General features: G+C 48.2%; 1 protein-coding gene across 2 annotated transcripts in view; it reads left to right on the forward strand.

Annotated features, from left to right (window-relative positions):
* Positions 1 to 17,904, forward strand: part of LOC146195479 (uncharacterized) — a 104,640-nt gene that overhangs the window by 64,669 nt on the left and 22,067 nt on the right. For both annotated transcript variants that reach the window (XM_084596244.1, XM_084596245.1), the window contains 2 exons: positions 6,763 to 6,809; positions 14,007 to 14,084. In XM_084596244.1, the coding sequence (XP_084452370.1) occupies positions 6,763 to 6,809; positions 14,007 to 14,084 (125 nt within the window). The remainder of the gene's footprint in view (positions 1 to 6,762; positions 6,810 to 14,006; positions 14,085 to 17,904) is intronic.

Consider the following 17,904-nt stretch of genomic DNA (forward strand, 5'->3'; position numbering starts at 1 on the left):
ACGACTTGTCACTGTCGTTCGGGCCACAGCTCCGCCCTGGCGTTTCAGTGGCTGTTTTCATTGGCGCCTTTTGGCGGGAACACAGGGACCGCTTCGACGGGACCCTCTGAGCGGGGCCAAAAGAGGGACCCCTCCGAGACCTCGCAAGGTGCGTACGCTACTGTTCTTGTCTGCCGGCCTTTGTCCGCGCAGACCAGTGTGTACTCGAGTTCGTCTGCTCCGGGTCGTACCTGAGAGCGAAGCTCGAGCCTGTCGATCGTGATCCAACGATCCGCGACAGGCGTACCATGCGGTGGTTGCCCACTCTCTTTCAATGGAACCCTCTGGTTCCCGAGAGAGAGATCACAGCACGCCCTTGAGCGCTTGCGGCGCGCACTCCGTGTCACTTCGTGCGCGCAGGGGAGCCTTGCCCCTCGCGCGCTCTCGGAACACGGTGACGGAGTATGTGCGTGTATGTGCGTTTGTATATATGTGTATGTATGTATGTGTGTGTTTGTGTGTGTGTGTGTGTGTGCCGCTGGAGGATGGCGTTTCAATAAACGTCTCCTTTGTGAACTTGGAGGCTTGTGTCCTTGCAGCGAGGTGCTCTCCTCCCGGTGGAGGTTGAGTGCGCGCTGCGGTGTTTCAGTGTGCGCGTGGTGACGGCTGATCGGGGCTTCGGCTCGCGCGACGCTCGAACCCGCGGTGGTTGGTGGCCTATGTCCACGTAGAAACCACAACTGGCGCCCAACGTGAATTGTCCCTGGCTCCATGAGTCGTTGGACATCACATCGGCCGAGCCGGTAGCCTTGACGATCAAGCTCATGCGCCATGCCTGCCGCACTCTGCGCGGCACTCGGCAAAGGCACTGAAAACGCTACATGGTTATTCGGACCACCCTGCGATGCGACCATTGACCATATGCCTCCGCTGTTTCAGCTTTACGCCGTTGCGGAAGCAATGTGCGCGACGCCGCCGCTGACGGCATCTCCGCACAACAGCACCCGTACCCCAATAGCAGTCATTTCTGTTCGGGGAACTGCGAGGCGTCGGCCGGGGCTCCCTCTGGATACCGCGCCGACAGGGCGCTCAGTTGGCTGATGCGGCTCCGTGAACTTGCGAGCCGGCTGGTGCGCCATTCTCTCTTGGTACAGCATTTCGACTTTTCGGTGCAGTAGCTACCGCAGATCGGCATGGAGGGGACGCCCGCCGACGGTTTCCCCATTCCGCTATCCGGGTAAGCAGCGCTTCGCAAAGCAGGCGAGGGTGAAAGCTCTTTGTGAGCACATCTGAGATGCCGATGCCAGCGGAAGTTTTGCTGCGAACCTGCGGGGGGACGAAACCAGGCTCTCCTTTGGGATGACTGGGATCATTTTCGGCCATGAAGAGCTACGACGGTCCAGCAAAATGACCCGTGTTGTCGCGATGTCAGCGACGGTCTCTGGGGGAGGAAGCGCCGTTACGTTGCTTGTATTGCAGCGGGCGCAGCGCCGTTACGCTACTTGTATTGAGCGGGCGCAGGGGGGGCACGAGCCAGGGTGTGTCGCGGTGTGCCCCGGGGATTCATATTTGCTGGGCCACGACGGGCTCGCTCTGAAATACATAGCCACGGATGATGAGTCCATGAACCATTTGAAGTGGCTATTCCCCAATGTCTGAGCGGCGCTCTGTTGCGTTTCTCTCACGACAAACCATTGGCTGGTCATCTGAGCGGCTCCAAGGTTTCCAGAAACTGAGTCAATCGGTGACTGCAGCCCGGCATGAAGCGCGACATATTCCGCTGTTGCTGTTCCTGCCATGTCAGTCAAATGGAGAAGTCGAGGGGTGGCAAGCCACCGGGCATGACGAAACCAACTGACAGTGTGCGTCCGTGGCAGATGGCCACCTGCGATTTCATAGGGCATTTCCCCAGTAACAAGCAGGGGCTCATTGCTGGAAAATCCCCCTATGGGGAAAGCCAGCCGTGCCTGCATCGCCGACCTGAAGGCCCATGCGTAACGGTCTGAAGAGCTTGCGCTGGTGCCCATTGTCACCACAGGCAAGTGCCAAGGCCCAACCGATGCGGTGGAACGCAGCCGTGCCCCGCACCGATACAAGGTGAGGCGACGTTCACCTGTGTGATTGATGCCGGACGACGGGCCTTTTCCGCAACCGAAGGCATACCGCCTCACCGAGCGAGCTTGCTCGTCGAACCCTGCCCGGAAGCAAGGTTGGTCTCCCCCTTTTCTAGCTCGCTCAGTTCCAGCCTTTGTATTTTATTTTTTTTTTGTGTCTCTTCACAATTTCGGCTTTCTTCTGTTTTGTTATTGCTTCCTATCTTGTAAATATTGTACAGTGAGTGCCTTCTTTTGTACAGCGCGTCTTCTCTAATCTTTCTTCTTGAAACTGCGAGGGTTGCTCATTAAGCAGCCCCGATGCGCGGTCTTTCCGGTATGTGTGGAAAGGAAGTTGGGGCCGTTTGGGGACGGGGAGTATGGACGATGCCCCTTTCACCCAAGGCCGCCGCGGTTGCGAAGGTGCTCGGGACAGGTTCGCCGCGGAAGGTCGGCATCACCCTTTGGTGTGTGAGTGGCTGTGCGTGTGCGTGCCTGGGCGTGTGCGTGCCTGGGCGTTAAGGCGACGACGTCGCGCCATGTGTGCTTGCCGGCGTGTTCGGAGCGCGGTGGAAAGGAAGCCCCGCGCGGTCTTCCCATGTGCGCCTTGGATCGCCACGGAGTCACGGACTTTCCACACCCGGGGCCCCTTAGGCGCGTTCGCTGTCCCTGCACCTAACCTATACCACCACCGACCGAGATCGTTTGCAGCAAAGGATGAACGTTTACCACTCAGAAGTCAACGAGCGGTGGGTCACCGCAGGCTCCCTGAGCTGCACCGACGAACTTTGGAACTTCTGTACATAGATGTGTCCTGTACATAGTTGTTCTGTACATAGTTGTGTTCTGTACATGATTGTGTTCTGTACATAGTCGTTGTTACTTAGCCTCCGGAACTTTGTACATTATTCTTCATGTCATCTTGTTCATTTTTTTTGTGCGCCTTGCTAATGTTTGTCTTTTTTGAGTGTCTGTCTTTTCGAGATCTTTTTTTGGCTGGAGCTGAAGCGTAGTTAACTTGTTGCGTGAGGTTAGCATTCTTTTCTTCATGCTGGGGACCTGCCGCTTGCTTTCGCTGATGGGTAGGAGGGCAATTAATGAGAGGAGGATGTGGGATTCGGGCTTGCTGCGGCTGCCCTTCGCGCGGCCGCCGCCCGCTTCCCAGTTGTTCTCCTCGTTCCCTTTCTCCCGCCTGAGGCGGCGGAGAGAGGCTCGGACGACTTGTCACTGTCGTTCGGGCCACAGCTCCGCCCTGGCGTCTCAGTGGCTGTTCTCATTGCCGCCCTTTGGCGGGAACATAGGGACCGCTTCGACGGCCGCGCCGCCGCGCTCGCGCGACCCTCTGAGCGGGGCCAAAAGAGGGACCCCTCCGAGACATCGCAAGGTGCGTACGCTACTGTTCTTGTCTGCCGGCCTTTGTCCGCGCAGACCAGTGTGTACTCGAGTTCGTCTGCTCCGGGTTGTACCTAAGAGCGAAGCTCGAGCCTGTCGATCGTGATCCAACGATCCGCGACACGCGTACCTTGAGGTAGTTGCCCACTCTCTCTCAAAGAAACCCTCTGGTCACTGCGAGAGAGAGATCACAGCACGCCCTTGCGTGCTTGCGGCGCGCACTCCGTGTCACTTCGTGCGCGCAGGGGAGCCTTGCTCCTCGCGCGCTCTCGGAACACGGTGACGGAGTATGTGTGTGTATGTGCGTTCGTATATATGTGTATGTATGTATGTATGTGTGTGTGTGTGTGTGTGTGTGTGTGTGTGTGTGTGTGTGTGTGTGTGTGTGTGTGTGTGTGTGTGTGTGTGTGTGTGTGTGTGTGTGTGTGTGTGTGTGTGTGTGTGTGTGTGTGTGTGTGTGTGTGTGTGTGTGCCGCTGGAGGATGGCGTTTCAATAAACGTCTCCTTTGTGAACTTGGAGGCTTGTGTCCTTGCAGCGAGGTGCTCTCCTCCCGGTGGAGGTTGAGTGCGCGCTGCGGTGTTTCAGTGTGCGCGTGGTGACGGCTGATCGGGGCTTCGGCTCGCGCGACGCTCGAACCCGCGGTGGTTGGTGGCCTATGTCCACGTAGAAACCACAGATTGAATTATACGACTTATTAGATTTCGAGAAACGTGTTTTCTAATGCCGCGCTTTTATATACCTTTTTACAGAGTGTGCAAGGAGACCGCCCTCTCTTGAGAGCATCAATATGAAATCTCAGCTGAAATGCATCGAAATAAATACATCCTCTGCACCAATGAACAGCGCGTTTAGCTGTGCAGTTTGCAATGTAGTATTCTGAGAGTAACCCATTGGCCAGTTACTAAAACAATTATTGTTACTTCGCTTCAACAGCAGAAAATAAACCTTTGAGATTACCGTCTTGAAATAAGCTCTCAGCTACGGTGCTTGTAACGCCGCTGGCGTTTCGTAACCAGCATAAGCTAGCTGGCGGGAATCATCATCCTGAGGTCACTTCAAGCACATCAGCGGCAGCTAAATGAGAGTGCCCTTCTGTACACATGGCTACAACATCAGAGCCAGTATTCCTCAAGCACTGTCCACAAGACTCAACGTTCAGTTTGTCGGCAATCAGCCTTTTGTCGCGCTCATAAAAACATGAGCTAGACTTGTGTGCTGCATACTAGTTCTGTTGATATAGCAGTACTTATGTCATAATTTCCGCAGTGGATATATAAACCGTCACAGGAAAGAGTCACCAGGTAGCGAATAGATCAGAATCCTTTGAGCTTTGATCAACAAAAAAAATGTGAAGTGCACGTGCAGCATATACATCATGCCGCAACAAGCTTTCGGCGACAACCTAAAGCAAGTTCCGGTACAACTATGTTCGGGTGCACACAATGATGAAATGGCAGCCAGCACAAGACGCACATTCCCACTCGCGCTGAACGACACCGAACAACATCACGTGATACACTCCTGCGTAGGGCGCTGAGGGCCGAATGAGTATCACGCCTTCTGGACAATATATCTGCGCGGCAAGGTTGTACCCGACGGGTGACACACTCAGTTGTGTCACCCGTATTCGTGTAAAAAGTGCCTGTATATTACAGAATAGCAGGAGCTCTGACCTCAACAACAGAAAATGCAGCAAGAGGGCAGAGCATGCGGTAGACGTAGCTGAGAGCGTAGTGCTACAATTCCAAGTATTGGAGGTTTTAATTTCAGTGCGGGAAAAGCTCACCGAAGCGCTAAAGAAGCAGATTTCGCGCGTGGCAAGCAGTAACGCGAAGCAAGCTGATCATAAAGCAATTTACAGGGAAATCAATAACAAAGGGCACTCTAGTACGTTCCTGCTCCGAGAGTTTGGTTTCACCTTATTAGCGAACCCAAAGAAGCGCACCGCCCTCAAAAATAGCTGTTGCGGGCTGCTAAATTTGAGAGGCTAAAATAATATGAGCGACGGTTTAAATGCCATGTCAGCAGCGGCTCCTTAATGTTTTTGCTTGTGTAGCGCCGCCTAGTGGAGGGGTGGAACAACGAGCTGGACAAAAGGGCCTGAGTGTCTACATTTAGGGTTTGTGATACTGATTGCCTTAGCTACCTTCCGAGGAGCACCCCCGTCTTCTGTCTTAGTCTTGGTAACGCACCTGTGACTCCCAGCACCCCCCCCCCCCCCCTCCCCCTTTCATCTCGTCCAACTGGAGCTCTTAGTTTGAACATGCTCACCGCTTTCAAAGCACTATCGTGCCGGACCTTACTGTGGAATGAGGTTAAGTTGCAGGCCGTGCCAAGCACCACGTACAGGCTCCTCCGTACTTGTATCGATTCGCTTCGATATGCGCCTGCGTCGGACGAAATGTGTCTTAATTCCAAAGCAGGGACCATGCTATAACTAGATGTGGATGACCCCTTTCGAAGTGCCATTGCGTCCGACCCTGCCACCACGCAGATAAGCTAAGTGGAAGGCAACGCGCAGCAACCCGTCCGGGTCCCTGTGAGCCTGTAGTGATTCGCTTCAATATGCGGCCGTGTCAAGTGCCTAGGGCTTTGAAGACAGCTATTGTGTCCGATCGCCGCCAGCAAGCTTAATACAAACGCTCAAGCGCGTGGCCTCAATTAATGTTAGCGCCGGCTATCGCTAGCCGGTGCGTCCAAACATCATGCTAATGAAGCGACAGAGCACAGAATGTCATTAGGGGCCCGAAACACATCACGAAGCATGGTCTGGGATGACCCAGCATTTAGCTACGATAATGCGTGTCCACACTGGGCTCGATTGTTCGTGCTAAGGTTTCTGGCGGGGATACGTCACGATCGTTTGAGTTATGAGCGTCAACGAACTCGCGAGCTCCCGCCATTCTGCCGTCGGAATCCGTCGTGCCTGGATCCAATTTTTTTGTAGTGTCCTTTATATATCGCGGCTCTCGATAAACAGTTCTCTCATGTGCAGTTGCGATGCATGCGCACATAATATGCGAAGGAAAAAAAGCGTGCATAGTTGGCAAGGCTGAAAGGTGCCTTTGGAGCCCCACAAAATACATAGCCTTTTTATTATTGGATAGCGCATATTTTCATAAATATCCTTGTGCTACCCATATTGCTTGCATGGGCACATACATTCAGTAACAAAGACTGTAATTCTCAGCAAGGGGTACATTTTCTAGTCCAGAGGCATTAGGCGAAGCGGCCAGATCTCACAATTATCTTATAATGTTTCTCATATTTGTTTTCCCGATCTATCTTATCACACAGATAAATCAGGAAAATGCAAGCCTGACCTGATTGATGCTACTAAAGCGGTATGTGCCTACTGCTTGATAATTGCTTTTTTATAAAGCACTGTGTACCTCCCTAGAATTTATTGAGCAATCATTTATTAATTATTTGGCAAATAACTCTTCAGGCCTGTACATAAAAACTTCAGTTTATTCGCTTCATTATTTGAATGAAGAGAATTACTAATGTACTGCAGACTTGAACTTGCTGTTGTTAACAGAACTACCTTAGTTTCACTGCAGCTAGGAGAGTGAGTTTCTTTAAAAAGCTTGATTGCCTTTACTTGGAACCTTAGACAATCTGTGAATTTCTGTCATATTATTGTTTTCAAAGAGTAGTTCTTGCAGGCATATAGCCTGTCTTTTGTATTTTCCCAAAAGGACATGTAACATAAGTACTGCCAAACATGAGTATTTATTCGTTTAAACCCTTTGGTAACGCCCTTTCAATTAAACCTGCATTCCCGTAATATTTAATTGCCCTGTGCTTCTGAAATTTCAAATAGGCTACACTTGAGGCAGCTTCGTGGTTTCACTTCGTCAGAAATGCGTGCCTGTAGGTACCGCAAGCACAAGGTGTAAGCGCTTCCCTGTTCGTAAGACTACAGAAGCTTTTCTTATTTCACTACACAATTCCTGTGCTGTTGTGGCTAAGATTCTGTAGTGGCAATAGAAAGTTCTACAGTAAGAACGTTTGTGCATTTAGTAAAGAAATTGACTGTAATAGAGGCTGGAGAAATGCACCACATAAAAACAATATACCTTGAAATTTCCGGCACATCTAGACAAAAGTAAAGTTACTACCAAGCTGTACTATATCTTGTCAAACAAATAGGATGGGAATGAGAGGCTACCTCTGAGATACTTATGAAAATAAATGGCAGCTACTGGCGCTGAGGAAAGCGGAAGGTTGTTTTTTTGTTTTTTTTTTTTGGTATTGACTGGTGTGAAACAGTGACATAGTAATGCAGATTATTTATTACAAATTACAAGAAAGAACTACCACATGCCGCCGGTTGGACGGAATCCATGGACGCTTGGATGAGCGATATTCAGAGGTAGCGGGCTCTGACAATACTGGAGAGGTGTGGTTGTTTTGCATCTAGGTTTAATTAAACGCTAATACTATGAGAAATAATTCGCGTTTATCATAAAAAAACAAGGCATTATATTGCTTGATAGTTGTAGGCGCCCTTTATGCAACATTGTGTCGTATTTTCAGTTTCTTTCCTTTTCGGCACGGTTTTGAGAAAACGTTACGTTACGCATTTTTCTTTTTGTCTCATATATAACCATCAATATCGGGCTAACTTGCGTGGAAGCGAAAATAAGATTCTTGAGAGGGTGCTCCAATGATCTTTGGCAAAGCTGTAGCGATTGCTGTAGCTTAAGCTAATACTACATAATTAGCCGGTGTTATATGGTAATAAACACGACAAAATTAGTTTGGGTTTAGCTCTCGATAACCCTAGTTGAATTGTGAAAGCAAGGGTGGATGCGCATTTTGGCTGCTACGTTATTCCCCTATCACGGCCTACCAGTGTAAAGTGCTACATTATTCGGAACACTTAAGCTCATCCTTTAAAGGTATGACGCGGAAGCATCAACTACCAGCCCACATATAAAGTCACGCTTCAACAAAGCCGTATGGACGTGCCTGTGTGTTGTAGGGGCAACGAGAATACAAACGGTTCTGGCAGGCTGATTATGCTATCACCCTCCCGTATGAAAGGAGCGAGCTGAGTTGGCAACTCTTGCCCGTTGCATAGGGGCAACGTGAATTCAAATGTCATGGTAGGCTGATGTTTTTATGCGGAGACCATAGCTACGCCTCCTCATGGTGTAGCTGAGGCCTCTTCACGCCTCTTCACGGCCCCTCTTCACGGCATAGCTGCGGCCACCCGAGGTCTCGCCTTGGCTGTCGCTTTGGCTGTCGCTTTGGCTGTCGCTTTGACTGTCTCGCTTTGGCTGTTCCCAATAAAGGCTGGAACGACGAAATGTGCTGATAGGCACCTTGCGAAGCGAAGAAAATCAGGCAGGGGTGCCATTAGCAGGCAACATGTATTTGCAAAGATGAAGCCGCCGGACGCTTAACAAATCGGAATCAAGCTGGTGCGACAGGGTGTTTTGTTTAAGTTTAGTGCCAGCCAGTTAGATTTGAGGTCTTCAATTTTCCGTGATATGGTCAGCAGTTCGACTGCGAATTCCAATGCATCACCGTATGTGCAGTTAGATAAATTGACAGGGCAACCTGTATGTTGAAGACACGCTTTCTTAACAATATTGGTAATCCCACTGCTACCTGCGTATCTAATGTCTCATGCTTGAGTGACATCACAAAGGGAAGGTATTAAATAGGAGACTAGCAAGCTGCATTCATCTTAATATTGAAAGGCGTCTTTCATGTTCCATGGATGATGCTCGGAGCTCAGAGCTAGCCTAGCTTTCAGCCTTGAATGATGCTTGGAGCGATGCCTTTGAAATATGTCGTTATGCTGTGCTCAGAGCCTCTCGCCGCAGCGTTTTATGCATAACAATAGTTTCGCACAGGCGAATGTTAACACGGCAAAGCACAAGGGGGTCGTCTGTAAAAGAATGATAAAACAAAAAACAGCTAAAAATTTGGAACTGAATTCTCTGTAGCGAGCTGCGGTGTGTGTCAGCTGTCCCAGATAATTGTGCAAACATTTAGTCAACTTTGCAACATAGTAGAGGGGAGCAATTTACACCATGAGTTTTAGCAGCACGCATCAAAAATCAAGGAGCTTTTACGTTTTGTTTACATGAGCACTGAAACATTGTTTATTGACTACCATTAGGTGACTGTGTTCGGAGATGACGTTATAAAGTAACATTGGAGCTCACCGCCAAGCACGTTTATTTAATCAATTTTATTTTACTGTAGGCATTACATTACCTTCTTCTTCTGAAAATAAAGAAAATGTGCACGAAAAGCAAGGATAATTTAAGATTAAAATTAGATGCCTACTACGTTATAGCGTATAAACTTCGTCACGAGTGCTATGCATCATGCCACGAATGACGTCACACACTTAAAACAATCACCGTGTGCCGCACAACAGCTTCAATAATCATGCTATCTACATCAATGCCCAAATGAGAATCGGTCGATCACCTTTTGTCTCGAAGTCGTACTTTGTGCCATGACGTGATTTGTGTCGTTAAGGCCTCACTATAATATGATATATAACGTCGATGTATATATATATATATATATATATATATATATATATATATATATATATATATATATATATATATATATATATATATACAGTGTGTTTCATCTAAGATTTTACCTATTTTTTAAAAATAGGAAAATTAGGTTTTATTGTCGATTTTTCTTTTAGCTGTTGTATTAAGAGTAGAGAAAAATCAGGAGCCTTAAAGGGTACTGATTAGCCTATTAAATAACTAAAATTACCTAATTAACTTTTTATTTATACCAGCTAGGAGCTGCTTCCAAATTGCAACAGTGAGCTACCGGTTTGAGAATGCCAAATAGTATTTTAAACGACAAGAAACGCGCATTTCTTAAGGACTGCAGCGCTGACAATTCTGGCCGCTTTCGACGCACGAAAACGAAACCTAGCAGTCAAGGCGCGCACTTATGCACACATATGAGTGACGCAGCCGTGACGTCACCGAGAGAAACCAGCCGTCTGGAGGCGGTCGCTGCCACCCGCGAAATACGCGCCTGGAGCGGCGTCATGGTCTGGTAGGATCTTGAGATATCACCAACGCATTGCGGGCGAAGCTTGTCATGGTGCGGGCATAGCGCTGATGGTATGGGCAAATCAGCCCTCCCTCTTGACTACAAGCTTTGGCTCGCAGAGGGTGAAATAAAAAGAAAAGCAGTACATGCACAGATATCGCACCACTGGATGTGATGACGCAGCGCCAGACGAGTATTTCACGAGCGGCCGCAGCCGCCTTCAGACGGCTTGATTAGCCCGACGATGTCACGACTGCGTCACTCGTGGGCGCGTACAATTCCGCGCTTCGTCTTCTAGGCTTCGTTTTCGTGCGTCGAAAGTGACCAGAATTGCCAGTGCTGCAGTTCTTAAGAAATGCACGTTTCTTGTCGTTTAAAATACCATTTGGCATTCTCACACCGGTATCTCACTGTTGCAATTTGAAAGTAGCTTCTAGCTGGTATAAAGAAAAAGATAATTAGTTAATCTTAGTTAATTATGAAACTAATTAGTACCCTTTAAGGCTCCTGATTTTTCTCTACTCTTAATACAACAGCTAAAAGAAGAACCGACAATAAAACTTACTTTTCCTATTTTTAAAAAATAGGTAAAATCTTAGATGAAACACCCTGTATATATATTGCTAATATTATCTGGTTTACAACAAATAACACCCCGCAGGGACTACTGCACATACCATACAGCTGGCATCAGGAGTGTGAAGTTAGTCTCTACTGATATTATGGCTCAAACGATCATGTGCAGCTGCCAGTCAGAGAAGAACGGCGGCCTTATCCGGGAAACACAACCATGGCATGCTTTGGCGGTACAAAGCCACATCTTCATATGTCAGTTGGGGTCCCATAAATTCCTTGTAAATACATATCATTCTGATAATATTATACTTGGCAGATACTATATAGACAGAACACCTGTAAACATGGCGATAAGGCAGCTGCAGACGACACTCCCTTTCAGTCTAATAAGTCGGCGTGCTATCGCTTGAAAGTTTGCATGTTTGCTCGTACTCCTGCCTCGAGACAATCCGCCTTTTGCGCGAGTTTTCTGCGCATGCGCGAAGTCGTAGCGGCGACCGATGGAAACACAATGAGCGGCGTCGACGGCGTTTCTCGGCACCGGGCGGCACGGTGGCCGTCACAGGCTTGGCAAAGCAATGCCAACCACATCTGCCGCGTACGGTTGCCACTCTCTAAGCGCGCCAAGATGCAAGACGCGGTTTTTCAGGTTTCCTTCGCCGAGCCGCGGCCAACAACGACGTGAAGCTACAATTAGGGCCACCAAGCGTCAAGATGTGAATGGCCGACCTTAGCTACCTACTGCGTACTCTCGACTGTGCGAAAAACACTTCGTTACAGGTATGTATGCATCTAAAGGAAATGTGAATAATGAAAAGTATCTACCGGAGTTTGCACCAAGCCTGTAACCCACCAGTGGTAGCCGCAATGAGCATTTGTTCGACGTGTCTGATGGCGATGTATTTTGTCGTTTGTTTTCTTTATGTGCGAAGGGGCCGGGTAGCGCAGATATCACAGGTGGCTGTGTGCGCTAGACCGTAATATTTAGCATGTTTTATCGCGACTGCCGCCTGGCTAAAAAGAAAAGAAAAATTGGGCGTTTGTTGTGATGCACCGCCGTTCGCGAGCCGAGTGGTTGAGCTGGTCATGAGGCTCGCGAGCGGCAGTGCATTAAAACGCCGCATTTTTTTTCTTGTTAGGCAGTCACGATAAAACATGCTAAATATTACGGCCTAGCGCACAGAGCCGCCTGTGATATCTAAGCTACCTAGCCCTTTCGCACATAAAGAAAAGAAAGGAAAAAATACATCGCCTTCAGGCCGAGGCGCAACTAAAGCAATCACGCACCGAAAAAATCCTCATTGCAGCTATCCCTGGTGCGCTACAGCCTGGGTGAAAACTCCAGTAGGTACTCTTCATCATGCATATTTCGTTTAGATGCATATATACCTGTAGTATCTGTGTTTTTGCCGCTCGGAGCATATGACGCACTTGACACTCTTGCACAACGCACAGTATTTTTTCTTTTAATTAAAGGCTCGCCTTCGTGCACGCCAAAGCATCCGGATTTTGTTCCTTTGGTGTACGCAATCAGATGCACTTCGTTAGGGAGCTTGATAATCGTCGTCTACGTCCAACCGTTTGCAACGGCAAGGAAACCGCCCGGCACAATAAATGAGTCTCCTGGAGGGTTCATGCTCGTTCACTTGCAGAGTGGATCGCTCTGGACGTAGAACAGGGTTGGCTCCTGACCGAGATGCGCATCCGATATGTAGGAGATTCACATGTGTCACCAAGTTGTTGATTCCGCAGAAATCGCGGCGGAGGCAGAAATGAACGTTGGAGATCCTTTCACAACAGAATGACCATTCTCTGCGCACCGAGAACCTTTTCACCACTGCGACCACATCCGTTCTGACTCCTGAGGCCAGAAACCGGCTACAGCTCTGAATCATCCATTGCCAGAAAAATGCAGCGTGTTTCCTGTAGGTGTGCATTCCGGCCGGGACAATGCCCTTTTCACGGGGTGTGTATATGTGCCTCTCTGTCGATCTTCGTGGATGAAATCCTATAGCTGCACGGTTGTAGATGACGCGAGGAGGAAGCGACGCCCATTGCACCATGCCGGCGCCGCGGTGACCGCATTGTGCTCGGTAGCTCAAGACACCCCGCGCATATGCGCCGCTCAAAGTCACAGGAGACGATTCCACCTAGCTCTCCAGCATTAACAAACCCCTGGCTGCTTTGCCCTTTGAGATCCCCTCTCTCTCTCTCTCTGCCCTCACGCTCTCCTGTCTGCCGAAAACCTGCACGCTGAGAGCGTCTCATTCTGTCACGTCGAACACGGCCCGCGCTACACGCTCTTACAATACGAATATAGTATATGCGTACGTGCGTTATGAGTGGATTATGAAAACGCTCTACCTTCCCCCATACTGCGTGAACATGATATGCTGCAATCACTGTCACTACTTTCCGCTCCGAGGCCAAAAAAGGGGGGAAGCTTTCGCTTTCTACCAGCGCTGGCGTGGCCATTTTGTATGGTGCGCTTTCGCGTCGTCTGCTACACTGCCGCTCAACGTGTTTCCCGCCCGCTCCCGCATGATGGCGCCACATCATCGCGCAAAAGGCGGATTGTTCCGAAATGAGTGATCTGTCATTACTCGGCGCACTCCTATCCTTTCAGTGCAACTGGGCAAAACTAGTGAAGTGCGCTCTAGGGGCCTGAATTCAATACGTTTAGCTTGTTTGCTTTTAGAGAGAAAGAGAAATAAACACGCTGATTCCTGATTTTCAGTCTTCGTTTCTAAACTTTGAATGGCATCTGTAGCTTGGTGTCTCACATCTCGTGTTTCCGTCTTTCTAACGCCTTGTTTTGTTAACTCATTTGTAGCTCCTCTCCAAGTCTAATGACGAAACAGCTTTTTCCTATGTGGCATGAACAGGAAGGAACCTTCATTTCATTACAGGTAAAAGTGGTGAAACACTGCACTATCAAGTGTCCCAATGGAACTTTGGCGCATGTACCCGACGGAAGACAGTGTGCGGTGAGTTTCTTTCCACCAACCACGTTTGCCAAGCCGCGGTGGTGCGGTGGTTATGAAGGCTGACTGCTTTACTGTAGCACTGGGATCGAACCTGACCGCCGGCGGCTGCATTTCGATGGAGGAGAAACGAAATGTCGCCCGTGTGCTGTGCGATGTCAGCGCACGTTAAAGATCCCCAGGTGGTCGAAATTTCCAGAGCCTTTCACTACGGCGCCTCTGAAAGACTGATTCACTTTGGGACATTAAGCCCTCAAACCAAAGCAAACAAAACAAAACTAATCAGAGTTTGAGTTGTAGGGAGCCGTGTCAAGTTATCCTTTATTTAAACAATGCAAATGCATTATGTATGCATTTTCTTTGCCACGTAAAAGAGGTAGTTTACTTCAAAAGTAAGCTAAGCGGGTCTTCTGTTTCTTGCTACCAACTCTACATTGCTCCTTCCTTGCTCCGAACTCGACTTCTCAGCCGACTACTTCAACGGTAATTAGCCAGCCAAGACGAACACGCAGTAAACATTCGTGTTTAAGAACGGGCTGCAAACTGAGCTCCTTTAGATGTAGCTTATACCTGTATGTGTAAACGGTGCAATAATGAAACACTGCTATTAGTACATTCCTAGAAATAAATGTCACGATAATATGCTAACATTTGGATTACAATTTGCTCACGTATCTTGCATGCAATAAAGCACCACTATTTCCACTGCTCAGTATAAAGCTCCGTCGTGCTGGTTATATGAATGCGCAGTGTATGAATAGGATGTTCTTGAACGTTTTGACGTGCTGACTATCCGAGTTTTCTTTCAGTGCATTTCCTGATTGGAAGACTCCGACATACTTTTAATACAGGCTGATTGTGGCCCTCTAGTGACTTCACCGCGGCAGGAGAGAATTTGTCAGCTGCAGAATCAACTGAATGTGGTTGATAGCGCTTGAACACACGGACAAAAGACAGAAACAGAAAACACGCCTACACAGGCGCTGAACATCAACTTTATTCTAGGACCACCCAAACAATGCATATATACCCAGAAGATTTGCCGACAAGCGGCGATGTTGAAATTTTGTGGCAACAAGTGGCATGGGAAATGGAAAATACCTACTAAAAACAAAAAAAGACCAACAGGGAGGTATAAAACCACGAAGGAACTACAAGAATGCTGAATTGGGCGAGTTGGTGCATTTGCAACGCAGCGCAAAGCAGACAAGGACAAATTGAGGCATACACACACACACCCTATTTAGGCGAGAAAAAAGTGAACGTCATTTCTAAGCTACGTGAAACAGTGCAGCGATTTTACAAATCGAATTTTCGACATCTGGTCCGGCAGTATGTTTTCTACAATCATGTATACAGACAATCAAACATGCTGAATAAAGGAATCCGTAATGAGAAGAAAAAAATACGCGATGGAAACGAAATAGTGATCGGGTAATTAAACGAAAAATGAGCGCAAAGGTGAAGTCAACAATTAACACACCTAAACGCAGAAGATAAAGAACACTAAAAAATCAGAAAATAAAAACGCATACTAGTACACGGATAGCAACAAAAATGAGCCTACTATAAACACGGCAAAAATTTGAAGATGAGGCGCATAAAATGAAAAAAATAAAATCACAAGAAATAAAATAAAAATAAAGAAATCTAAAATCAAAAAGCGGAAAAAGGGGTAGAGTTGGGGAAAACGTAAATGCATCTAGCGCGTTTCTAAAACATCAAGAAAGAAAGGCAACTATTTTATCCTATTGTGAAACGAGGGTGCACGTACACATTCGGCCTTGAGCAGCAATACCTTGCCGGTAGGTATCATTTTCTTCCGGGGCTTTTTTAACAGTGTGGTTTTCTCAAATTTTGGGTGGCATGCCTTTTCGGTGTCACAGTTTCAACAGTGAACTAGCAAATTCCTGAATCATGTACCTGATAAGTCATTCTTATTCTCGATTGCCCTCTATTGATGCATTGGTCTGTTTGGCCGATCTATAACTTGCTGCAAGACAAAGTGATAGAGCTAACAAATCTTTCCGCCCATGCCGCTAAGGGCTTTCTGTGCCGCGTGATGCAGCCTCTGTTTCTTTTTCGTTTTTTATTTAGAATCGACAGAGCGGCTATAGACACGGGGAAGGGTGGGGGGTGGGGGGGGAGGCATAAAAACGCTTGTTACATTCAGCACTTTAGCTGTGACGAGTACCCTGACTGCGTGAGCCTGCATACCTGGTTTGGAGACTTTTGCGTAGCTTGTGCTCGCAGACTTATTCAAGGTTTAATAAGAGAAGACTGGGAGATGTTTTTTTTTTTCAGCAGGTTCGAGTGAGTGGCATCATGTGATAGAAAGGGCTTGTTGCCCCTAGTCTGCAATTCCCAGCCCACTTGATAGCGCGTAAAGAAGATTATTAGTTTCAGGAAGCACATAGAATCATACTCTGAAATTTCATGCATTCATTAGAGTAGATCTAGGGTACTCTTAAAATGCTCGAAATTCGAGGCACTTCCTGAGAAAGACTTTGTTGTCGCAGCCTAAAGGACTAAGAAATCGTCCTCGAAGCGGAAGGTTTTATGCCGCAGTGTTCGAAGCGGTCCCCACGATCTCTGCCATGCATACTGTCGTGACGCTGGGGCTAAGTCGACCCGGCCTTCACTTGGTAGCGTGCAGAGACTCCGGGTTTATGAAGGATTGAATCTTCGAAGTTGGTAAAATATATACAAGCAGGTTTATTGGCACTTTGAGAAAACTTATTTACATGATTATTTACATGAAAAAGAAGGGTACATCAGCAAAATGGCAAGCGTTAAGAGTTCATGGCGAGAAGCTTCTGGATGAGCCGTTTACCCAGGGCTCAGAGCCTCATTTCGTGCTCTGCAGCGTCCTTAAAACCCCCTATGTCCAGCCCCTCTCTGAAGATGCTGACCAACCAGTTCCAGGGCACGCCCTTCAGATATCGGCATCCAATCGAACACATCACTGCACTGATGGTCTGATGCACTGACTGGTCCGGCATTGTTTCGTTGAGCGTGGTCACTTGTTGGCGGGAAGAGCTTGGGAACGGCGAGGAGGTACATTTCTATTCTTCAGCAAAGATCCGGTAGGCTGGTTCCGGTAAGTGGATTTCCTTCTCAGAAACCCAGGTGCACGTGCGCGCCACATACTGCTCCCAGCATTGTCCCTTTCCAGCAATTGCAAATCTCTCCTGCATTCCCGGGAAATCCTCTAATGGCCGTAATCACCTTGCTCCTTTCTTGTCCTGTACGTCAGCGGACGTGTCACTCTGTCGCCTCCTTTGGACAGTAGGCATTCCTCACTGGACAATAGCGCTTCTCGACGGGAAGGGTGAACAATTGAAGAAAAGCACTTCCAGCTATTTCCCGCAGGGGGACATTTCTTGGTATTTTTCTAGACGTTCCCTTGAAAGGGCCAATTTGGCATTTGCAGGGTCTCAACATAGCAAAACAGGCTTACAAAAAAGGATTCATGGAATCAGGCTCACTTAGAGCCATTGTACCAGCAGCACATATCCATGCCCACAGGCGAATAATAGAGCGCGCCAGTGCGAACGATGCAAGGTCATAACAGCCTCCTCCCCCGCCAGAAGAGTCACGGAGGGCAGCAGTCGCAGCTGCTGCATGAAGAGACGACTTAATGGCCTGCACATGAATGCTTGAAGCTCGCTGTTGCTTGTCGCGTTGTCTTGATTGTCGTAGGCCAAATTGCTTGAGCTGTCTCTGAAACTCAACCACATGTCTAAGCAAGCTCTCGGCTCCCGTCTGAAGAGACCAGGTGAAAAGAAACTGTCATCGTTGTCCGAGAAAAGCCCACACTCAA

The sequence above is a fragment of the Amblyomma maculatum genome, chromosome 3, assembly GCF_055883805.1.
Source record: "Amblyomma maculatum isolate TAMU_Amacu chromosome 3, ASM5588380v1, whole genome shotgun sequence".
NCBI classification, from domain to species: Eukaryota; Metazoa; Arthropoda; class Arachnida; order Ixodida; family Ixodidae; genus Amblyomma; species Amblyomma maculatum.